The sequence below is a fragment of the Triticum dicoccoides genome, chromosome 1B, assembly GCF_002162155.2.
Source record: "Triticum dicoccoides isolate Atlit2015 ecotype Zavitan chromosome 1B, WEW_v2.0, whole genome shotgun sequence".
NCBI lineage: Eukaryota > Viridiplantae > Streptophyta > Magnoliopsida > Poales > Poaceae > Triticum > Triticum dicoccoides.
In genome coordinates, this window is record NC_041381.1 from 133,917,673 (window position 1) to 133,943,405 (window position 25,733).

The window sequence follows — 25,733 nt, forward strand, 5'->3', positions numbered from 1 at the left end:
TATGGGGAAGCTACCCTTGCTATGTCATTCGATGTTGCTCACAAAGCGGCTCTTACTATAGACCCGACTATCTCCGAGTTGAAACCGAACCCAACCCAGGATTTGCGTCCATCAATCCAGAGCTCAAGACAACTGCGATATTTAAATCGCCCAATTAGCCACCTTAGACAGACACAACCATTAGAAGAAGACACTGAAACTCGATGGAGTACCCTAAACCAGAGATCCTCGACAAAGAAAGTCTCGATTTGAGGAACGGAATATAGGTCCATGATAGAACATGGACCGATAAGAGAAAAGAAAGTAAGCAGTCTTCACTTAACCGAAAGAACAATTTAATTTTCCATCAGCAAAGTAACACTGTGCAAACTCATCTGATCCCACCCCCGAAGCTATTCTCTCACCTGGTGCAGCATAAAAAAGAAAGTCTGAAATTTCTATGAAAACCGACTCAAAATATTTGATCTTAGGTGCATTTCCTGACAAATTGATAGTGTCGGACGTCTGCTAGGAAGTGTTTCAAAAATAAATAAATAATGAAAGTAAAAAGAAAAGGATTTCACTACAAATATGATGCCAGATTTTTAAGCATGACAGATTTTTTTAACATCATTTAAGCATGAAAACTTAATATGTCATTCCGGACGTCAGACTTGGCATATACTTAAATAGAAAAATCTTAACATTTCGGAAAGAAAAAGTACGCGCGAAAAAAGGTAAAAGAAAAAGAAGAAAACTGTGTTGGAGGGACCCCCGGCCCATGTCGGGGCGCGCTGCAGGCGAGGGTTTCCGACGCTCATGGCTGCGCGTATCGTCCACGGTCCACCCCGCCGCTTCCTGTCTCTCGCTCGGAGTACTCGCTCTCGAGCACACACACACACACACACACAAAAAAACCCTCAGAATGGCGAAGGTACAGGAAACCCTAGTAGCGCTGGCCGCCGGCGTCTCCACCCCGCTGCAGGTAGTGCGGAGGGACGCATGCGACGACGGTGGCCGGCGGCTCCCTCACCTTGCGCTCTCGATCCACGCACCATGCGAGGGATCTCATGACATTCGTCAGGCACAGGTGTAGTAATTTGGTCACTAACTCGAACCAAGACATGAATAGATTGCAGCTATTTTCCTCTTGGTATTTGCCAAATATGGAGTTTCAACTTATGGAGTACATGTTTATTTCCTTCTTCACTGCCAGGGAGATGTCAAATTAGCATGGATTTCGAGTCGCTCGACTAGTCGCGACTAGTCGACGACTAGTCTATGAGTCGCAAAAATATGGTCGACTCAGCTTAGTGTCGACTCGCGACTCTGAGTCGCGACTAGTCACAACGCAGGCTCGACTTCTTCCGAGTCGCTGCCCCAGAGCGACTCGCATGAGTCGCGACTCAAAAACCATGCAAATTAGGCACCTCACAGCTTATATGTCGATGTGTTCAGACTGAATATGTACCACATGCCTTTTTAGTTCCCCCCTGCTTAGTTGCTACGTCGGTGTTAAAAAACCTGTATGCTCTGTAAACCTATGATTTCCGTCGAAATTGAGATTTTGGGTGGAATTGCAGCGAATTTATACCTGACACTGTTTGTGTCGGTTCTTTTCAGGTCATATCTGTCTCTTTCTAAAAAGACATGGGAGTTCTGTTTCTTACTCGAGAAAAGACGGTAAACTAGAAAACCATTAGCAGCATGCTTCATTTAGTTGTATATATGGTCCAAAAAACACAGATCTGTTATTTGCTTCGGTTTTGGTCATTTTTATCTCAAGTGGGACATGAACATTGATATTTTGTTTCTACCTTCTTTGATTCACGTCTGCCTTTGCCTGAGGTCATACAACAATGTACAAGCAGTGTCCATGGTTCTTAACATCATTGCTTCATATCCATACCCTTGCTTGCAATGGTGTCTTCATAGCTGGCCATCGAACATAGAAACACTAGCATCCTAGGCTTAAAAAATTTAGCTCTGCCAATAAGCATCCAATTTTGATATACAAAAAAGGTAGAATGTTTTTGCTGAGTTTGGGGGATCTGTTTGTCCCTTCTTTATAAAATAGTTTAGATACTTAAAATATTTCAGTAATTGCTTGCGAGCTACTCTAGTAGTCAAGCGCAGTTCTTTTAAGATGGAAAATAACCAATGATGAATTTAAAAGCACGGAACCTACCCAGCCTGGCTGGCAGGAATCAAACATGGTCATCAGCCGACAGAGATCCATGGCTAGGCCATGTTATTGACGAGTGCATTCTGTTTCACAATGTTTAAGAAATGCTTTGGTGAATGGTGATAAGTAGTGAAGTACCATGAGTATGGAAAAGAAATTTACCCTTATTTCATATAAAAAACGTCAAAACGAAAAGGCATGAGCCTATATTAGAACAACAATATCTTTAGGTCATCTAAACAGAAGTTAAAACATCAGTCTTAAAAATGTAAAAGCACTAGTGTACAAAAAAGTAAAAGCATCCATTTAAAAAGATGTAAAATACTAAAGTACCATCAGGCTAGGACACAAGTAAAGCATAAGCATCAACTTGCTCCCAACACAAAAAAAAGGGCAGCCCGGTGCATGTAGCTCCCGCTTGCGCAGGGTCCGGGGAAGGGTCCGACCACTTTGGGTCTATAGTACGCAGCCTTTCCCTACATTTTTGTAAGAGGCTGTTTCCAGGACTTGAACCCGTGACCTCTTGGTCACAAGGCAGCAGCTTTACCACTGCGCCAAGAATATATCATAAGGGCTCTGGTACATATTTATGCACCCCTACTGCTTCTCTTCTACACGTCCATCATAAATACAAGCCTGTTTCCACCATCGCATCTTCCGTCCAAACTTGTTCATTATCTGGTACAAGGTTAAATTAAGCAGCCACAGTTTATTGTGTCCCAAATGCAAGGTTGGTGTGATTCTGTGTCCCTTATGTTCTTCTCGTCTTTCATGTTACCAGTAGCTTCTAGCTTCTACCTTCTTTGATCATGCTGGGAAAATATATTATTAGTTTTGGACAGTATCAGGAGCATACATAATTTGCTACAGTTTTGGTTGTTTCATGTTAGGTTTGGAATTGTTTGCATAAATTACAGAGGTAGTTGAATTAGGAACTTTGACGTTATCATATTGGGCTCTAGGCATATTGAAGCATAGGGTGCTGTACCAATTTTCATCACAGTCGATGCTATAATGCTATTCTTTGCCCCGCTGCCTTGCTAATAGTGTTGGTCCTTTTCATTAGCTACATCATTTGAGTTACGCTTCTGAGATCCTTTACACCTATGGAAGTACCAACTAGAAATCTGTAGCCAACAGGTGCATACCTTGGCAGATAATAAGATATGCTGTTTCGGTCTTAGCCGTCGTTCTGATTTGCAAATATCTGGTGCTTTGGTTTTGTTTAGACAATTATCTCCCAAGCAACCTTATTGAATGTCGACTCTAGCTATTTTGTGGTGGATATTTCGCTCTTACTCATGTGTTTTTATGAGAAATAATTCTTAATAACCGCACTATATTAATACTACAATGAGTGGCTAGTTCCTATCCAAAAGGGAACCTATGCTTGGTATAAATTTTTGTAGTTGTTCATGATCCAGTTAGGTTGCTAGGGTTACGTTAGCTGGGGGTTCTGAGGTTGTGCTTGCTCTTGGTTTATCATTTTAGGTAAGATGAATTGGATAGAGTGTGTTTTGTTTACGTTTTTCTATTAATACAAAAATAAAGCAGGATTTCACTTCGCACAGAAAGAAACAAAAGGAAAGTGTAATTTGATTCTGATTGCCTTCTTCAATGCAGTTCTCATGGACCCAGTGTTTTGGAAAGCAGCAGAAAATCTCATGGATCCAGTGTTTAGGAAAGCAGCAGATAAAGGAAATATAGTTAGCCTACAAGAGCTTGTCGCCGTCAAACCCAACACAATTTACTCGACGACAAAGGCTGAGAAAAACACAGCACTTCACATCGCAGCGTCAGAAGGCCACACTTTGTTTGTCCATCATTTCCTCCTCCTTGTAGGCACAAATATGGAGCTCATGGTCAGTCAAAACAATGATGACGATACGCCACTGCACCTGGCGGTGAGAGCGGGCCATCTAGAAGTGGTCGAGCACCTGATTCTATATTTGACGTGGGCAAGGGGAATCGATGCCAACTTAAAGGTTCTCAACTGACTAGCATTATGCATTCTATATGAGTTCAGTACATTGTTTTTCTTTTGAAACCAGATGCAAAGTTTGCCTCAATCTATTAATTAAGCTGAATGTTTTCACAACTAGTTAGAGAGCATTTAGGCGAAAACAAAGATTACAAAACACACCCACGATCTAGCTACTTTAGGCCTAAGGCCACTCCAGCAGACATACGCATGACAGTACAAAAAACACACACACACTGTTGAGAACATCCAAACAACGAAACCACACACAAACATCATCATCATTGGCATACAACTTGGTGACTCCAACTTCGTCACTGACAACCACCAATGCACTGATGAACACGATCACTGCAGAGTACGAAGACGAAGATGCATCTCAAATTTCTGTGACTTGCTTCATACAAGAGCGAAGCACCAAACAAGCCTTGTGTCAGCCAAGTGCACCTCACTTTGCAACAACAAGAGTATACTGCTACCAGTACCGCACGACATGTGTCATCATCGCTGCCATTGTGGCCCTCCACGGCACAACAACTCCACCTTTGTCGTATCGAGACCAATGCATGAGAATACCCAACCAATCGAGATGTCGAAAGACCAGCTCCAGTCTTTCACTGCACACTGCCACACTGTTCATCTCCAGGTATAGTCGTCATTGTTGTGCAAGTCACGATCATGACTGAACACCCTACATACATCACTTGTCATTAGGTGTCTCTGTCAGCAACCGTGCTCTTGCAATGTTTAACTCTAACTGTACCATGCAAGGCTCGTCACCACAGCCACCGCCAATGATAGATCTGCACACCTGGTAGAATGGGTTTGCTACTGACTGCCATGCCAGTCTTGACGTTGCTGCGGGGAGCTCAGATGTGGAACACCGCCAGTGGATCCAAAGAAGCTCCTCGATGCTGCGGCCCTGCAGGATTCACACTCTATGAGCAGATCCACGTGTTATGCCCAATACTTATCCAATTAGGGTATAAGATATTTAAGTAAGGGATAAGATCCTGATACTTAAGAAAGATAGGGTTAGTTACTTGAGATCTGAGTTGTTGTGATAGTATATCTTCTCTATCTGTATACCTTTTTTGCGTAAAAATTAAGTATGTTCCTTTTCCTGCCGGCAGAGACCTTCATCCAACCTTCCATATTTATTTTGAGCATCATTCCTCGATAACCACCTTAATTATCCCACCTTTTATTGACTTAGTACCAAATAAACCTATGTTTTTTTGGTAAGCCAATAAGTGATTACAAAATAAAATCCTAAAAATATATTTAGGTACTTAAATCACGGGCAGGATTTGATAACATTTATTTACACAATCACATTAATATGGGCAGTTAAATCACAGGCCAACATACTAGAATATTTATTCCCGTGGCAACGCACATGTAATTATCTATGAAGACTAGAAGGGAGGACCAAAAGCAATGAATCAAGAGTTTATTTTGTATTTCTTATATTTTAGCCTAGCTATCTAGGAATGATCCGAGATCATTTCACTGGCTAGCATCCCGTTTTGGTATTCCTGGCGCATAGCAGCACCCCAGAGGAGAGGCACCACAATCGCCCAACCCATTGGGTTCGCCACACAAGGGCATCCTTCTCGTTGGAGGGTGCCAACACTGCCAGCCCTGCCAGCCCCTGTGGCAAGATCTCGAGCTACCGCAAACGAGCTCCCACCTTCAGAGCAACAAATAGAACCACATATCACCTTTGGGGCATGACACCAGTTTATATATTTTTAATTTGGCATCAACATCTAAAACAGTACAGGTGTCGGATGCAAGTTTGGGATTTTTTTGCATCAGCATTTTGCATACATTGTAGATGTTGAGCTTGTCTAGGTTAAAAACTCGGCGTACGCATTGCAGTTAAATGTGGTTAAAAACTTGGTTCTAGTTAGTAAATTTATCCAAACTTTGTACTAGAACATAAAGCATTCCTATCCGGATATAGACAAAGTTCATTGGCACACCACCATTCAATTTACTACCGAACCAATCCTAATCTTGCCTTTGGCACAATTTTTCCTTTGAATTCAAGCGTTTGCATTGTATCTAGCTGCAATGAAAACATATGTGCAATTAATGGATACATTCAAATCATTATTGAATCAAGCATAATCTTGCACCTGGAATTTTTTTCTTCTGAATTTAAGTTGTCCTGGTAAGCAGGTCAGTGTTCAAATGGTAATGTACTACATGCGTGCAGGAGCCTACCACAATGTTAAATGGTAAAGGAAATACACCGATGCATGATGCACTGTCTCATCGACAATTGGACATTGCACTAAAGCTTTTGGAGGTCAACCCAAGATGTGCAAATGCATTGAACGAGGAAATGCAGTCACCGCTTTACATTGCTGCTAGGGAAGGCTATCTCCATGTTGTCAAGAAGATTGCCGACCAGTTGTTGGCAGTCTCTATCTCAACTATTGGCACTCATATGACTGCTCTACACCAAGCTGTGTTGGCTGATGACATCGGTAAGCATATTTAAAAAACGTATCTGTTCCCAATTAAAACATTTTATTTTCCCTAGTAATTAACACCCCAAATCATATAAATTGCCATGTTTCGGGGATCAAGGATCACAGATATCCTGTTTATTAATTTGGCTAGGGCCTAAATGCTTAGTTCTTCTTTGGAATGTGAAATGAAAACTGTCACAGAGAGTTTATACAGGTCCAGGCCGCGCTGAGGCGTAATACCCTACTTCCTGTTTGTGGTTGGTTGATGCTGGCAATATGGTGAAAGTTACATATGCTCGGACGAGCTGCGGGTATGCTCGGGGGAGCTTTGAGTATCCTCGGGAGAACTGTTGGGTATACTCGGGATTTTCGGAGTGGTCTATGCTACGCTCCCGAGTATCCTTCTGCTGCTACCTTATGCTTCCTACTCTTGATTGAGCTACATTGTTCCTTGTGTGATTCTTGTCTCCGGTTCCTATTCTCCCTCTGGATGGCCGCGGTCTTCCCCTTGTAAAGGGCTAGGGGGCACCATAGTGGCCATCTTACATTTGTGTGAACATGCGTGGGTCGAAGCCCATGTGGTCTCTTTGACTAATTGAGTTGATGTCATGCAGCGTAGCGCCTACCTGGCGCAAGCACCAGGCATACGAGTGCCTTCTGCCATCATTTGTTCTCCATGGGCCCCTCTTGCCAGTGTCCCAATAATCGCACGCTCCCTACGAGTTAAAAGGGTTATCTTGCGATGTCGTAGGTCCTAGTTGACATGTCACACATCTTATCGCTCGGGAGAGCGCTCCCTTAGCCAGGTGTTATTATTTACCGCCTATCAACCGTAGGCCTGCGACGGGCTACAGGATTGTCGCTTCATTAAATGCGCTGTCGGAGGCAGCGAGCACGACACATCCTTGCCGTGCTGGTTAGGTAAGGATACCGCGAGATCATCACTGATGGCGTCTCACTTCTCAAAATGTAGGATTATTTAAAGATACCATTATTTCCACTGAAGTTGGTTAGCCCATCTGACACATTTTCACTGAAGATGCTTATTGTTACCTAGCCTGATTGTTGCTGGTCTTGATACCCTGACGCACCCTCAGCCGGTCCACGTGGCATGCTCGGGGTACCCGGATTCTCATGATATCGACAGTAACCCCCGACCCTTTCATCTACTTGGTGACCTTTTGGGCAAGGAGGTACCTGCTAATGGGGAGGGCCTAATCAGTACTGGGCCCGCATGCGGAAGCAATCCCGTGGAGGCGCCAATGCTGATGAGACTCGAGGAGGCGCCTTGGTTTTTGCCCGATTGATGGTGTTGACGTGTGCACGACGAGCTTGGGAAAGGGGGACACACAGTCTCCTTCAAGGAGCCTCCAACACTCCGCCCTCAAGCTATAAATGGGGCACACGAGGATGAAGGGTTTTTCATCGTCCCTACATACCCGTGCTCGGCGAGGAGTCCTAGACCAAGAAAATGGCCGCTCGCCACCCGGACGCCTGACACACTTCTTTCTTCGCCTCCCACTACTCATCTCCAGCTCCGTTGTCTCAACCACTGGTGTTTCTGGGCCACATCGTCTCCACGTCGGTGGTGAGCGTGCCCCTCCTCGCCACCCGCCAGTCTCCTTCCCGCGTTGTGCTCTGCCTAGACGCTGAGGGGCCGCACTCCCTCGGAGCTGCAACCTTTGGTTATGCCGTCCTCTTGGTGCCAGTGGCACCTGGGGAGCTTCTCTCGTTTTGTTTGACGACTCTTGGGGAGGCAAGGGTGGCATGGACGACTCTTTTAGGAAAGCCTCGATCTCGGTAGTCCAAGATGCCTCTTGAATGACAAGAACCTGTTGCCCATTGGGTGGAGTTTTTTGGACCGTCCATAAACGTGGCCCTTGAGGTTCCCTTCTTGAAACAGGATGTGCTTCTTCGCATGGGTCGACAATGGGACTCGATGGCTTCATTAGCTTTTCTCCGAAGACCCCGACGGCAACAGACCTCCGCTGTAAGGCCAGCCGGGATAATCATCGGCGAGCATGTTGAGCCCACGTTTCACATGCTCAAATTGCAAACAGGTGAACCATCGCTCCATCTTTTGGACCTCAGTGAGGTATGGCGCCATCTGGGGATCGAGGCTCTGATACTCTTTGTTCACCTACTTGATGACTAGCTAGGAGTCTCCTCTCACAACGAGGTGCTGGATCCCAAGGGCCGTCGCTGCTCGGAGACCTGTGAGCAATCCCTTGTACTCCGACATGTTCGAGCCGTTGTTGAAGAGGAGTTGCACGACATAATGAAGCTCATCGCCAGCCGGGAAGATGAGGAGGGCTCGAGCCCCCGCACCCTTGAGCGAGAACGACCCGTCGAAGTACAAGATCCACTCCCTGGGGTTCCCCTAAGCCGTGGCGGCGAATTATCCCTCCTCTAGGGGCACATGGGCCCATTATGCCACGAAGTCAAGCAAGGCTCAGCTCTTGATGACTTGAGTGATCACGAATTGAAGGTCGAACTCAGCGAGCTCAACGGCCCATTCGGCAATTCGTCACATTGCTTCTCTGTTGTTGATGATGGGGCTTTTAGGGGAAACAAAGTAACCACTGCAATGTCGTGGTGAAGGTGCAATCGTGCCCTTAATCATATTTTGACGTTGACGACAATATACATATAGGGGACTAATTATGTTTGCTAAGTCTATACACAGGAGATTAGTCTCTTTGGCATCATTGTGCAGGAATCATTGACCTATCAATTTATATATGACTCAAGCTTGGTGATAACGAGAAAAGAAGCGTAGCATTTTTCAGTTAGTCTTGAGTTATAGGGATCCCGCTCTATTAAGAGGGGATCAAAGGGTCCGTTGAAGATTTGCTCAAGTCAACATCTTTTCATGGCCATCCTACACTTAATGACATACACAACCCTAAAAATAACTTAGCCAAAATCCTACCTTCAAAATGACCTACCTCTATGTTAACAACCGGATCATCCGGGCATTACGCGGACCATCCAGATAGTGTCTCGGGTATCTGGCTAGAGTGGCAGAAGACACTCGTATGTAGGCTCTGGGGTTGGATCATCCAGATACATGCCCGGATCTTCCGGTTGTTGCCCGGATGCTCTGCCCAGACGTCGTTGCGGAGAGTGTCGCGTCCGAGCTGGCCCGGATGTTCCGGACTCTGTGCCGAATGTTCGGCCAGCCCGTGTTCCCCATGCGATTGTTTTGCAATGCCGGATGTTCCAGGCCCCTTCCAGGATGTTCGGGCTGTAAGCTTGTTGCTCAACCTTTGACCCAACCAGACTGTCTAGATATCTACTCGGGTCATTTGTGCGTTCCCCGGATCGTTCGGGTTCCTATTCGGACGTATGGGTACTTGAAATACATAGCTCAAATGACTCTTTTCAGTGGAGCTATACATACCCTTCTCCCACTCTGGGATAGGGTTGACCACTACACTTATATTCATTTGCAAGCCACAAGTGCCCCCTCTCACCCCCTTCCACACTCAATCTTAGATCCCGGGAAGATTTGTGAGAGTTCTTGAGAGAAAATCCACCAAGTGATGGATCCACCCCCTCTTTCGACCAAAAGCAAATCGTGATTTGAGCAAGTCTTGAGCATTTACCCCTTGATCTTGTACTGTTCGAGGTTGTAGACTCCTGGTGGTAGGAGTTCTTCGGAGAGGAATCAGCTGTTGTGATTAACCTCGAAAAGTTTGTGAAGATTTGGAGGCCGCCTCAAGGTCTACCACTAGTGGTTGAGAATCGCCTTCGTGGTGATATCTCAAGGAGAATAGGGTGAGTCTTCGTGGTAACACCCGGCCCTCCAACGGTGACTAGCTTCCCTCCAAGGAAGTGAATGCCGGGATACATCCTTGTCTCTGGAGTTTTGGTTATCGCTAACCCTAACTCCTTACTTGTGGTTATTTGTCTCCTTTTTTGTTTGAACACATTTGTCTCCTTGTCTTTACATAATATCATATTGTGCTTGCTTGTCTCTCTACTAGTTATTGTTGAGTAATTTGCTAGCACTAGAATTACCTTTACAATGTGTTAGGTTCACTTTCATATTCCGCATATTTGCCTAAAATTGCCAAGTAATAATTTAAAATTGTAATTGTACCTATTCACCCCTTTCTAGGTCCATCTTGATCCTTTCACATGGGACCGAAAATAATGTCGCAGCTTCCTTGAGGCGATCAAAACCGCATAAATCTTCTTCTACGGCTGCAGATATTGTGTCCCGGCGCTGTGTAATACTTCACTGATAAAGTACACAGGGCGCTAGACCCGACGTTTCCGCACTCAGCCCGGTCCTCATGCTCGGGACCCGACGATGGCTCACCCCGGGGATGTACTCTTCCTCTCTTTCCCCATGAGCATCGCGTTGAGCACTTGTGGTGTAGCCGAAAGACACAACAACAATGGTTCCCTGGGCTTAGGGGCCACTAAGACCGATGGCAAGGTGAGATACTGCTTGCTTCCTCACATGCTCGGCTTTAGGCATCCACTGGAAGGGTCCTGACCGCTTGAGGAGTCAGGTGCTAGACATCCTTGAGCCGCGCCGGGTTCACCTCGATTCTGCGATTTGACACCAGGAATCCGGGGTGCTTTCTGGACGGCACTCGAAAACACATTTTTGGGGATTGAGCTTCATGCGCATTCGGTGCAGATTGTCGAAAGTTTATGCTAGGTCATCCAGGAGGGTTGACTTGTCTCTGGTTTCCACGACGAGATCATTGATGTCCACCGCGATCTTCCGGCTCACTTGCGAGCCTAATGCGAAGCGCATTGCTCACTCGTAAGTGGGGCCGGCGTTTTCAGGCCGAAGGGCATGCATATGTAGTAGAAAGTTCCGATAGGCGTTATGAATGTTGTCTTCTCTTCATCTTCTTCCGCCATGCGGATCTGGTGATACCTCGAATATGTGTCCAGAAAGCACAACAAGTCGCACCTCGCGGTCTAGTCGACAATCTAATCTATGGAAGGGTGGAGGTAAGGATCTTTGGGGTACGCCTTATTGAGGCTACTTATGTCGATGCACATTCGCATCTTCCCACTAGCCTTGGGAACCATTACCGAGTTGGCATTCCAGTTAGGGTGGATCACTTTCCTGATGAAATCGACTTTCTTAAGCCGTTCCACTTCTTCTCTGATGAATTCCTGCCACTCGGGCGCTTGGCGGCACACCTTCTGTTTCATAGGCCGTGCATCGGGGTACACAGATAATTGGTGCTCGATCACCTCCCTGGGAACACCGGGCATGTCCAACGGCTGCCAAGAAAACATGTCGGTGTTAGCCCCGCAGGAAGGTGACGAGCACACTTTCCTATATGGGATCGAGCTGTCCACTGATCTTGATGGTCTGGTCGGGGTTGTCCCCAAGCTGAAAAGACTTGGTCAGGACAACGTCGCTGGTGAAGACTTTCGTCTTCCTCGCGGTGGGCAGCAAGCATTCTAATTGATCGGTACTAACGGCGGCGGGGGGCAGTGGTTGCCAAGAACATCTTCTCTGCACAGATCACATCACCCGGGAGGTCCACTTACACATAGATTGACACAGAGATTGGTCCTTGGGGTCCGGGCATCTTGATGGTCATGTATGCACAATGAGATGTGATCATGAACTTAGCAAGCGCTTGACATCCCATGATACCTTTGTACGGTAGGTCAAAATTTGCAACATCGAAGTCAACATACTTGGTGGGGTAGTTGCTTGGTGCGTCGAAAGTGACTGGGGTTACCCCCAGGAAGGGTTGCGTTCGGCACATCGCTTCGGTGGGAATCTGCATCTTCTTGTGGATCTGTGGGGATAGAACGTTCAGTCCAGCGCCCCCATCTACCAGTATCTTGGAGGCTTCGATGTTGCAAATCATGGGCGAGACCACCAGCGGAAGGCGTCCCACCGATGATGTGCTCCTCGAATGGTCGGAGTAGTCGAAGCGACACCTCTGACCATCTGAGTGTTCTCTTGACTCCCATGCTAGGGGCGATGGTGTTCACCTCGTGCTTTATCAACTTGAATTGGCGATGCGACATGTGTAGGGACGCACTGCCATGGATGCAAGCCAAGTCTCGGGCCTCCTGGAAACCATGATTGTGGTTTCGCTCCTCAATGCCGTTGTCCTCGCTGTGGCTGTGAGGTTCTTGTCCTGGGCGCCCAACGGGCCGTGGTTACCACCACGATTGCCGCGAACACCACCACAGTTACTCCAGACTTCACCTCAAGTTGTTATACCCTTCGCCTCGGCCCCTCGATTCCCGTCATGGTTTCCTTGGTCTCCAGGGTTATCGCGATAACCTCCGCGGTTACCGTGGTCATCATAGGGTCGTCTTCAGCGTCCCTCATTGACGTTCTGCACCTCCTGGCACTTGCAAGGTCGTACAGATCCGTCCAGTGTATCTTGCACCACTTTCGGGTATTTGCCTAGGGGGTACTCTTCGCCTTCCCACTCACCTTGGTGGGTGGACGGGCAGGTTCAAGAGCCTTGGGTTCTGCGACCAGGACCGCTTCTGTCCTCCGCTTCTTATCTATCTTAGTATGGCGTGAGGTCCCGGCGCCACTACCACCCTTTGCGCGAGCCATTCCCGCTCTTCAGCTGCGTTGGCACACTTATCTGGCAAGGCAAATAATTCGGCGGTGGTTTGGATGGTCTTGGTACCCATTTTCTCCCGCATCTTCTCTTGCATGCGCCTACCCGTAAGGCGATCATGACGGCCCATGGGGTACTCCTTGGTATGGTGACCCGCACCTTGCTAAAGCGCTCGATGTACTCGCGTAGGGTTTCCCCTAATCGCTTAACGACAACGTGGAGATCGCCTTCGACCCCCGACGTTCATAGGTTGCCCTGGAAGTCGGCTACGAACTGGTCGCGCAATTCCTGCCATGAGCCAATGAGGGCATATTGCAGGTTCATGAGCCATGACCTGGCTGGTCCGTTTAGTGCCAAAGGGAACCGGTTGGCCATTACAATCTCCGCCCCTTCCCCCGGCGGCATGGACAGCTGTGGTGTAGAGCTAGAGAAATTCCACCGTATCCTGAGCCCCATCGTAAACTTGCGGGAACTCAGGTTGGAACTTCGGGGGCAATGCCATGTGGCGCAGCTCGAGGGTGAATGCCTGGCACCCCGTGGTATAAGGAGCGGCAATGCTGATGATGGGGAGGCGCAGACCCGCTCCACCCTTGGTGCCTAAGGAATCTGGACTTCGTCGGCGCCAAGGGCGCTGGGCTCTACCAGTTGAGGCTTGCTTGTGATAGGGACGTCCTTCCTTCCACTATCTAAGTTGAAGTGTGCAGGCAATCTTCTAGGCTGCGCCCGAAAGTTCGCGGAGGCGTCGTCCCTCGGGTCAGCGGGTGAGCCTAGGGCTCCTCTAGCTGATCATGGGGCCGATGTGGCAACATGACCGTGACAGTAGGGCTCCTGCCTGGATGCAGAGCGTGCACCGCTGGCCACCGACCACTCACAAGTGATGTCCAGAGATGTCCACCATGTTAACTACTTACCTGAGCCAAGATCCCAGCAGGGGCTGCACTTCTACTGGCGTTGGAGGGTGGAGGAGGAGAGCGTGCGCCGCCTGAAGTGCGATCGTCGGGCTAGTCTCAAAACTACGCTGGTGGCACACCCGCCCGTGGCCACCGCGTGAAAGGTGGCCCGCTGGTTGCGTTGGAGCTTTAGACGGGACGTCCCCCGCCACACTCCCCCGTGAGTGGGTGTGAGACGGCTCCGAGGAAAGCGGTTTTTGTTCACCCGCCATGATCACCGAAGGTGGTGATATAATGGTACGGAGAAGAAACAAGCCTTAGGCCCTTACCTGGCGTGCAAGATGTCGGAGAGTCAACTCATGACATCATGGTTCAAAGATACCCTGTTTATTAGTTTGGCTTGGTGCTAAACGCTTAGTTCTTCTTTGGAATGTGAAACGAAAAATGACACAGAGTTTATACAGGTTCAGGCCGCGCTGATGCGCAGTACCCTACTTCCTGTTTGTGGTTGGTTGATGATGGCAATATGGTGAAAGTTACATATGCTCGGACGAGCTGCGGGTATGCTCGAGGGAGCTTTGTGTATGCTGGGGAGAGCTGCTTGCTATGCTCGGGTTTTGGGGGGTGGTCTAGGCTATGCTCCCGAGCATCCTTCTGCTTGCTACCTTATGCTTCCTACTCTTGATTGAGCTACACTTGCTCATTGTTCCTTGTGTGATTTTTGCCTCTGGTTCCTACTCTCCCTCTTTGGTGGCCGCGGTCCTCCCCTTATATAGGGCTAGGGGGCAACAATGGCCATCTTACAGTCGTGTGAACAAGTGTCCAATGCGTAGGTTGAAGCCCACGTTGTCTCTTTTACTAATTGAGCCGATGTCAGGAAGCTTATCGCTCGCTTGGCGTAGGCACCAGGCACTCGAGTGGCTTCTACCATCATTAGTTTCCTATGGGCCCCTCTTGCCAGCATCCCAAAAACCGCCTGCTCCCAGCGAGTCAAAAGGGTTAGCCTGCAATGTCAAAAGTTCCAGTTGATGTGTCACACATCTTATCGCTCGGGAGAGCGCTCCCTCCGTCAGGCGGTATTGTTTACCGCATATCAACCGTAGGCCTGCGGCGGTCTACGATATGTACTGCCACTTCATTAAATGCCCTGTCAGAGGTAGCATGCATCCTTGCCGTGCTGGGTGGGCAAGGATACCGCGGGATCGTCACTGATGACGTCTCACTTCTCAAAACGCATGATTCTTTGAAGATTACATTATTTTCGCCGAAGCTAGTGTGCTCGTCCTACACATTTTCGCTAAAGATGCCTATTGATCTCCCAGCCTAATTGTTGTTGGTCTTGATACCCGGACACGCCCTCAGCTGCTCCACCTGGCATGCTTGGGATACCCTGATTCTCATGATTCCGACAATCATTAATGCACATATGTTTCTATGTCCTTCCTATTCAAGCCTTACCGATTTAGATTTTCTTTGTAAATATTCATAAAGGTTCTCAAATACGAATGACAATAGCTTTGTAGTATGAAAAGTTGTAGTAGATGTTAGTACATAAAAACAAAACTACATAAAAAGATAGCCAAAAAAGGACTTGGTCCTCTCGTTGCCACCTCGGAGGCGACTCGAGGGCGAAAACCTAGCCCGTCGCCACCCTCTCCCCCTCCTCTCTCCCGTCCCGCCACCGCCAGAGGTGCTCCAGGGCAAGCTCTTGTGGCGCCAATGATGTTGGCTGCAAGGGTCCAACGCTCCGCCTCACATGGAGGGATTCAGAAGCCGGGAAAAAAACATCGACAGGAGGAGATGGTGTCCTTCAACTGTGGTTGTAGCCCCACTACGGTCGAGCAGGCGACAATATGGATGTGGATGTTGGTCTTGGCGTGGGCGTCGCCCTGTTAGCCTTTTCTCCAAGAGAATAGCCTCCGCGTCCCATGCTGCTTGTCCCTCTACTAGATCCTGATCCTGGAGCTCTTTGTTAGAGCAAATCAATCAGCTTCCTGCTGTATGTACGCGATCTGCACAAGAACTCACGAGAGGAAAAACTATTGAATAGGGGTTTACAAAGAGTTCACGTCCAACACGGCACACGTAATTGCCCAACATGTCGTGACCCTGATAAGCAGGTTTAAACTCTCCTATCTCCTTATCTGATCGATTCCTAGACGCACACGATACTTCCGAAACTGTTTTATACTTCAACAGTTCGGTTACAACCAGACTCCTAACACAATGTGCTTACTCCTAACATTTACCCCCCTAAGCATGTTGTGTCATCATTTCACAGCTACTACTCCAATTCTCTTCCTCATCTCCAATAATTTCTGTTTTCCAAGAGAATTAGTCAAGATGTCAGCTAGCTGATCTTCAGAGCATACATGATCGACTTCTACCTTTCCTTCCTCCACACAGTCCCTTATGTAATGATACCTTGTATCTATATGCTTGCTTCTATCATGATGAACAAGGTTCTTGCACAAGGAAATTGCAGATTTGTTGTCGATCTTCAATAGCACCTTCCCCGGTTCTTGGTCTAGGAGATCACCAAGTAGTCGTCCAAGCCAAACTCCGTGACACGCCGCTGTCGCTGCTGCTATATTCGGCCTCACAAGAAGAAAGAGCTACAACCTTCTGTTTCTGTGAGAGCCAACCGACCAAGTTCGGTCCAAGGAAAAATGCAACGCCGGTTGTGCTCTTCCGATCGTCCACGTCTCCCGCCATGTCACTATCACTGTAACCATGGAGCTGCTCATCTTTTGCACCTTTCTTCTTGACATAGCTACACTCAAAATTGAGTGTTCCTTTCACAGAGCGCAATATGTGTTTTACTGCAGCCAGATGTTCAGATGTTGGGGCCTCCATAAAGCGACTCACGATGCCCACTAGATGTGCCAAATCTGGCCTTGTATGTATGAGGTACTGTAAACTTCCCACAATACTACGATACTTTGTTGAGTCAACTTCAGGAGCTTCACTTCTCCTACTCAGCTTGAGATGAACTTCCATAGGAGTTTGAGCAAAATTGCAATCTGTCATGCCGCTGGTCTCTAGGATCTTTCTCGCGTATGCCTCCTGACATAGCGTTATACTCCCTGGTTTTTGATGCACTTCTATGCCTAGATAGTAGCTCAATAAACCCAGGTTAGACATCTTAAATAAGTCCTTCATCTGCTGTTTGAACCTGTTTGTATCAGCTAGCTTCGGTTCGATCATATCTTCACCGCCGCCCAACCCGTCTCTCCCGCTGTCGGTCACCTTGTCGCCTCCGGCGACCACCACGACCGTCGCCCCGCTCCTGCCCGCGCCGGGCTCCTCCATCGCGCCCGCCCCCGCCGTCCTCACCCCGGAGGTGTCCGAGGCGCTGCGGGACCTAACCCAGGCGGTCCAGGAGATTTGCCTGTTCTTGGCCGGTCCTACGGGCCGCACCCGGCCGCGCCGCCCATTGCCGCCACCGCGCCGCCGTGGCTGCCGTGGCTGCCGCCGCACCACGCGGCCTCCGCTGGGCCGCTGCAGCTGCCATCCACCGCCACCACCGCCCTGCCCTGGCTGTAGTGGCAGCCGCCGCTCCGGGCGGCCTCCGCCGCGCCCGGCGCGACACCGCAGCAGTCGCTGCAGCTGCAGCAGCCACCGCCGGTCAGCTCCGCCATCCAGTATGGGATGCCCTACAACGGGACTGCGACAACCTCGTTCCCATCAGCGCCGCCGCTGTCCCAGGACGTCCACATACAACAGATCAAGTCCCCGCCGTCGCCGTCACCGCTTCCGTATTGGATCGCTACCTGCCATGTGTCGGCGGCGGTGAGGCTGCAGGCTGCTGCGTGCGGCCTCCTCGCGCGTCGGCGTGTGCGGGAGATGTGTGGTCTACAGCTGCGCGCCGTTTCCCTCACGGGCGGCGGGCATGCTGTTTTCCCCGCGGGCAGCGACCTCAAAGTCTGCGACATCGGCGGTTGGGGGGGGGGGGGCGCACCCCTCCTCGCCATACTCCATCGCAAGCCCTCCACTCTTCTCTGTGCGGTGCAGACCAACAGCCGTCCAGCGGGGAGAAGACATGGTGTCAACGACAGGAGCGCACCGCGTAGCACCACTGCATTCCGCCGCCAGCCGCCGCGAGGGCGCCTCTGCTGGTCGCTCTTGCGATCACTTCCAGGTGGCCATACACATGCACTCCTTTTGTACAGATGGTGTCCATGGGATCTAGGTGGCTGTACACGTGCCGGTCCGACGTGCGGATGGTGTCCACTTTTTGTTAAGGGGTCCAAAATAAAGCGTCCCAGTCCATTTCAGGTTGAGAGTAATAAAACAAGCCGAGATGTAAAAGGCTTGTTTTTAGGTGTTAGGTTTGTGTTGCGTCGAGTCATGGTTATAGGTTGGCTAGGCTGCAGCTCGAGGACAAGCTGCATGTCCAGGTGGGGTGTAGTGTTAGAGTACGTAATGGGCCTGGGCTGGCAGTATAGCCCGTTAGTCTTAGGGTTAATTAGAGATAAGGGTCGCTTGCTTAGGGGTCAAGTAAGCCTTGCTTGGGAGTCAAGTAAACCTCTATATAAAGAGAGGAGATGTATCAATCTAATCAAGCTAGAATTAAGAAGGAAATCCCTTCCCTCTTGCCCGGCCGTGGGCAGAAAGGCCCCCGGCCGACCCTTTCGCGCCCTCCTTCTAGCAGCCACATAACAGAACCTTTCCAATTCTTGCTCATCCTCTCCTGTTATCAGTAGGTCATCCACGTATACTCCAACAATTAGGCGAGATTTTTTCTTCCCCCCTTTTGTACATAGCATGCTCAAATGGACTCCTCTCAAATCCGAGAGATATCAGCGTGTCATTTAATTTAATGTTCCACGCTCTCGGAGCTTGATGTAAACCATACAGAGCTTTGCTTTGTGGAGTCTCAACACCTTTTCTTCACTCCCCACCTTGCTGAAACCTGGAGGTTGTTTTACATAAACTTCCTCTAACACACCATCCAAAAATGCCGACTTGACATCCATATGATGTAGCTTCCACGATTTCTGAGCTGCAATTAGCAGCTGGACAGACTCCATCCTCGCAATTGGGGCAAAAACCTCATCAAAGTCCACTCCTTGCTGCTGTACAAATCCTTTAGCGACAAGGCGAGCCTTGTGCTTGATCACCAATCCCTCTGAATTTTTCTTTTCTTTAAATACCCACTTCAAACCTATAGCTTGGTGTCCTTCAGGAAGATTGGTTAATGACCAAGTCTTGTTATCAATGATCGAGTCCATCTCCTCTGTCATTGCTTTCCTCCAAGTTTCTTCCTTGTTTGCTCCTTCAAATGATATAGGTTCCTTTGCACCTAGAAAACAGAGCTCTGCAATTTCTTCTCTTATGCTTGCAGATGAACTTCTTCTACTCGCAACCTGTGCTCTGTTGTGTCCTCTTCCCCCCTGGTTGTTGGTGGTTTCGTGGCTTCATAAATGTCGTCGATCGAGCGCAGACGAACTGGTGTTGGCGGTCCTTGACGAGGTTCGCTTACCGCTGCTGCATCACCTTGTTCTGTCAGGTCTGCAGCCTCAAGCGAATTTCCTGCTATGGCAGCATTTTCCGTTGCCGTGGCAGAAGAATTTGTTGCTGGGGGTGTTACATCTCCTGACATGGTAGTTGCGCTGGGGCTTTTGCTGCTGTTCTCAGTGAGTGATGAAGGAGTTGATGGTGAGCCTAAATCAGCAAACTCCGGAGCACTGCCTTGTACAACGGGCATGCTCGGTACTTCCCCTTTGTCCCCATGGTCATGATTGTGCTCGTCATGACCTGCATCATGGTGATCATAAAACACCTTAAATATATCACCTGAAGAATGCGGAGGTGGTTCAGTTGCCGAATCCCAATTCCATGCTTTTGCTTCTTCAAAGACAACATCTCGAGTTACTCTCAGCATCCTTCCACGAGGGTCATATACTCTGTATGCTTTTGATCCAGGCTCATATCCAAGCACCACCATGGGTGTGCTGCGGTCTTCTAGTTTTCCAATGTGACCTCCTACTGTTTTTACATGAGCTACACACCCGAATGTGCGCAAGTGTTCCACAGTAGGTTTCCTCCCGCACCATGCTTCGTACGGAGTCTTTCCGATCACACTTTTGGTGGGCGCTTGATTGGGCAAATAGACTGCTGTGGTAACAGCTTCCCCCCAAAATCTTCTGGGCATATTTTTACTCTTTTACATGCTCCGTGCCATAGCTACAACCATTTGGTTTCTTCTCTCTACCATGCCGTTTTGCTGCGATGTGTAGGGAGCCATCAAGTACCTTCTAATGCCATGTTCTTCACAATAGGCATTGAACCTCTTGGATCTAAATTCACCACCTCTATCTGTTCTGAGAGCTTTCAACTTTGATTCAGCTTCTACCTCGTCTGCAACCCTGACCTTTTTAAATGCTTCAAAAACCTGATCTTTGGTCTTCAACAACACGATCCACATGAACCTGCTATAGTCATCGACAATTAGCAAAAAATATCGATTAGTCCACACAAATCACCATGCATCAAGTCCATAACCTTGCTTGCTCTGAAATTTGCCTCATAGGGGAATAGGTTATGCTTCTGTTTCCCAACAAGACAGTCATCACAAAGCTGCTCGACATGCTCAATTCTTGGTAGACCGTGCACCATCTCCTTCTGCCCTAGTGTACGCAATGCTCGGAATTCAGATGACCGTAGCGTGCATGCCATCTCCAGGCATCCTCCTGCATACCAGCAAGCAAACAAATTGGGTCGGCACGATCAAGGTTCAGTATGTAGAGGCGATTCCTTGAACGCTTCACCCGTGCGAGCAGTGTACGCTGACGGTCAAACACCTTCCATCCTCAATGACGATCTTGCAACCGCGCTCTTCGAGTTGGCCAAGACTTATAATACTACTCTTCAGTCTTGGGATGAAATACACATCTGTCAGCACCTTGTGTTCTCCCTTGCTGTCTCAAATAATACGGTTCCACGACAACAAATCTACACTGTTGAGGCATCTCCAAATTTTACAGTGCCTCCAACTGAAGTATTCAACTTAGAAAATTGATCAATATTGCCGGTCATGTGATTACCCGCTCCGGAGTCCAAGTACCATACATTCGCACCAGCTTCGACCTTTTCCTTCTGCTGCAGATGCACTTTATCCTCTACAAGTGTCACATATTCAGTGAGCTTTCTCTGTTTTTTCTCTTCCTGAACCTCTTTAGGCACGAGCATGTGCTTTGGACGTTCTTCAATCTGCTCATCTTCCATGAGTTCGCACAACTCTACCATCAGCATCTCAGGCTGGTCATCACCTCCCTTTGCTAGGAAAGCTTTTTCTTTCTTTGGTGGCTTGCGACATTCAGATTTAAATTGTCCAAAAATCCCACAGTTATGGCACTTAATTTCTCCCGATCAAACTTCGGTTTGGCAGGGGCCTCAAACTCTTCTTCTGATTTCTTCGGGTTACGCCGATTTCCCTTCTTGCCACTGCCGCTTGCTCCCGTCCCCTTGTTTTTCTTGTCGTTTGACAGTTGCATCCACTGCGTCTTGGTCAGGTACAAATTCTCACTTTCCTTCGGATCGCCGAAGTTCAACCTGATCCTCTCATCATGGGCTTTGAATCTCCCGACGAGTTCTGCGACCGACAAGGTATTCAGGTCCACGCACTGTTCGATGAGGTGACGATCTGCATGTATCGTGGTGCTGCAGCATGGAGGAAGCGGCGTACAATCGCGATATCCGTCAAAGTCTCTCCAAGGTCCTTGATGGAGCTGGTGATCTCAACCACCCTTGTGGCAAATTTATCCACGGATTCACTTTCATCCATCTTCAGAATTTCATAATCCCTCAACAGAGATTGTAGACGAGCCTCACGAACACGGCTGTGCCCTTGGTGAAGTTCCTTGATCACCTCCCAGGCTTCTGTTGTCGTATTCTTCCCGGATACATGACGTGCTACATCATTGGGGATGACAGAGTAGATCGCAGACATGGCCTGCCGATCCTTCTTATATTCTGCACCTCCCTTCTTGTATACATCGCCTCCAGCATTGATCGCATCCCAGATTTCGTGAGCCTCCATGGTGCACTCCATCTTGATTGCCCACATAGCATAGTCCTCTCCCTGTAGCTGCGGGAAGGTCGTCGAGGGTAAGGTTTCTTTCTTCACCGCCGAACTGCCTCCCAGCGCAAGCTGCTTGTTCTTGCTATCGTCGTCGCCCATTGCTCTCTCATGACCGAGGATCTAGCATGGCTCTGATGCCATTGTTAGAGCAAATCAATCAGCTTCCTGCTGTATGTACGCGATCTGCACAAGAACTTACGAGAGGAAAAACTACAGAAGAAAATATTCAACGATGGCTCAATCGCCCTCCTTCCTATTCTTTACTTTATATGGGGGTTTACAAAGAATTCACGTCAACACGGCACATGTAATTGCCCAACACGACGTGACCCTGATAAGCAGGTTTAAACTCTCCTATCTCCTTATCTGATCGATTCCTAGACGCACACGATACTTCCGAAACTGTTTTATACTTCAACAGTTCGGTTACAACCAGACCTCTAACACAATGTGCTTACTCCTAACACTCTTGGCTCATCGGCCGTGGGTGCTGGTTGTAGTGATGGCGACCAAGACAATGATGAAGATGCTGACTGAAGTAGCACAAGGTTGTGGCAGAGCACCTCCACCTTGCTGCTTTAAAGTGTACATCACTAGTGTTTAAGGAACTACTTCAACGTGTAGTGCTAGATATCGCTCTAGAGCAGAGTCAGTCCAAAATTCTTAGAACACACGATCTAGTCCAAGATCTTAGAAAAGAACACCAAGTTTTATTTTAGGTAGTGGTTACATAGTCTGGTTACAAACTAGAGGCGAGGACCTCTATTTATAGGACTTTGGGAAGCTTTCACATCTCAACTTCTACTTATAGCTAGAAAACTCTAGAAAACACTACTTCAGGTTCAACTTGTACTCATAGCTAGAAGACTCTAGAAACATTACTATAGGATAAGAAAACAAATACAACAACCTATTATCTAGAATGGAGTAGTAGTGTGTAGAATAACTCAAAACAGATTTGACTTCTAATTTTCCTATTGTCCCTCATCACTGTTGCCGTCTTCTTCCATGGAGGCTTCATCTGGGTACCTCCACTGCAACTCCTTCCCTGCTCCTGAGTGGAAGTCCTAAGCCTACCTGTTCGAGCGGCGGTGCTGCAATGTTGTTCCCTTCCCCGGAAGCACGTCTAGTGAGGGTAGCAGAAAGTGAGAAGTTATGTGATTGGGGGAGGCATAGTTGATGTTTAACAAAGACAATGTTGAAAGTGCGTTATATCAACTAGAGGGGGGGGGTGAATAGGCGATTTTTACAAATTCGTCACTGAGGAATTTCTAGGTGAAGAAATTCCTAAGCAACGACACACTAGCAGCGTAATAAGTACTCAGGTATAAGCATAACAGAGCAACAACATAGTCATCATGATGAAATGAAAACAAGCACAGAGTACAGATAGTGTGAAAACAGGATAAGCAGGCTGAAGACTATGTGGCTGAAGAAATAGGATTGAGGAAATAGAGAAAGTCTTCAGTCAAAGTCTTCAAACAGTAATGATCAGGTTCATCAACACATGAATGAGGAAATGAAATGGTTGAGGAAATAGAACCAGATGGCTTGGTGAAGACAATGATTTGGTAGACCAGTTCCAACTGTTGTGACAGTTGTACGTCTGGTTGGAGCGGCTGGGTATTTAAACCTGAGGACGCACAGACCCGGACACACAGTCCTCATCGTATTCTCCTTGAGATAAAGTCACACAGACCTCGCCCAATCACTCGTGGTAAGTCTTCAGGTGACTTCCAAACCTTCACAGACTTGGTCACTCGGCGATCCACAATTCCTCTTGGATGCTCAGACCATGACGCCTAACCGTCTGGAGGATACACAGTCCTCAAAGGTAACAATCATCGGTTCCACACAGGAACAATCTCTTCAGTGATGCTCAATCACTTTGGGTTGTAGGTGTTTGGGTTTTGGGTTTTTCCTCACTTGATGATTTTCGCTCAAAGTTCTCGGAGGATGGGATGCTCTCAATGAAGTGTCAGTTTCTCTTGGAGCAGCCAACCAGCTAGTGGTTTTAGGGGGGGCGGCTATTTATAGCCTAGGGAGCAGCCCGACATGATAAGACATAAATGCCCTTCAATGATATGACCGTTAGGTGGGTAGATATTACCGAAAAAGGCTTTCGCCCCGCTTTATATATAAAGCAACAACCCACAAGCATCCAGAACAACCACACGCTACGCCACCGCAACACACGCACACACCCAGGACGGGATACAAAGGCGCTGAGCGCAGCAACACTACTCCTAGCACTACCGCCCCGAAGATATGAAGCTACATATGACGAACCATGCGCTCCAAGGCGGCGCCTTCAGGAAGGAAACGACGCCGGAGCGCCGCCACCGCCCAATCCAAGGATCAAAGTTTCCCCCGGAGCCACATGACGGGCAATGAGAGCCGCGACGATGCCTTCAAGAAGGGAGCGATCTTCGCCGCCGCCGGTCCGTCCGAAGATAGAGTAGGTTTTCACCTCGGCCAACATTCACCGCCACCGAACGCCACACCCCGGCAACCACGCCGCCCACACGGCCATGATGAGCGGGCAGCACCAAGGCGCGGGCTTTGTCCAAGAGCACCGCGCCACCACCACCACCAGGGCCGCCGCCCCAGCATCCAAGACCTCGACACCACCTCACCCGTGACCCAGCGCACCCCAACAAAAGAGACGAGCGGAAAGGTCCCACCTTTCACGCCCCTGGGCAACCCCCAGCATCGAGACCCAATAGGTCGGCCAGAACCGGCATCCACCAACTCATCCTGCTACCCCAAGCGCGAGATGAGCTCGGTCCCGCAGCATCGTGCGCGAGACGAGCTCGGTCCTGCTGCATCGTGCGCGAGACAAGCTTGGTCCTGCTGCATTGTGCGCGAGACGAGCTCGGTCCTGCTGCATCGTGCGCGAGACGAGCTCTGTCTTGCGGCATCGGGTGCGAGACGAGCGGTGGATCGCAGCTGGGAAAGGACCAGCCCTTTGATGGGAGTAGCGCCCGGGCGACGAGGAGATGGGGTGAAGGACGAGACGGCCCGAACGCAGACAAACCAACGCCGGAGGAGCCGGCCGTTGCCGCGGACAGATCCGTTGAGTCACCGTGAAGCCGCCACGACACCGGTAGGCCACCGAGACCTACCCATGTCGCCGCCCACGGCCGGAGCCGCCGGGCACGCACCACCGGAGCCAGGCGCCACCAACCGGCCCCCAAAGCCAGATCCGGACGGATCCGGCCCGAGCCGGTCTCGAGCCACCTCCCGAGACGGGAGCACCGCAGCCGCCCCGTAGCGTGCAGCCCGAGGATCACCGGAGCGCCGCCACAGCAGGCCACCCCACCGCCCCGCGAGACCGCCGCCGCGCCGCTGGATCCCGCGGGCGTTCAGCACCGTCGCTCGAAGGGGCCGCCCCGTGCCGGCGCCCACAAGCGGACGGGGAAGGAGGGCCCTGCCGCCGCCTCGCCCGTTGGGCTTTGCCCGACGGAGCGCGCCGGCGACGGCGGGGGGGAGGGGAGGGAGACGGGGCCGAGGACTGCGGCCACATGGGACCCCCCGGGCGCGCTGCGGGAGGG

At 49.2% G+C, this 25,733-nt stretch overlaps 1 protein-coding gene across 3 annotated transcripts in view; it reads left to right on the forward strand.

Moving 5' to 3' along the window:
• The first annotated feature begins 786 nt into the window (after positions 1–786).
• The window catches only part of LOC119323503 (ankyrin-1-like), a 51,158-nt gene continuing 26,211 nt past the window's right edge, over positions 787–25,733 (forward strand). For 2 of the 3 annotated variants that reach the window (XM_037597182.1, XM_037597191.1), the window contains exons 1-4: positions 787–1,069; positions 1,603–1,662; positions 3,788–4,149; positions 6,370–6,643. In XM_037597182.1, the coding sequence (XP_037453079.1) occupies positions 3,793–4,149; positions 6,370–6,643 (631 nt within the window). In that variant the 5' untranslated portion in view covers positions 787–1,069; positions 1,603–1,662; positions 3,788–3,792. Of the gene's footprint in view, positions 1,070–1,602; positions 1,663–3,787; positions 4,150–4,246; positions 4,792–6,369; positions 6,644–25,733 lie in introns of those variants that run through there. The other variant, XM_037597185.1, reaches the window with a different exon arrangement.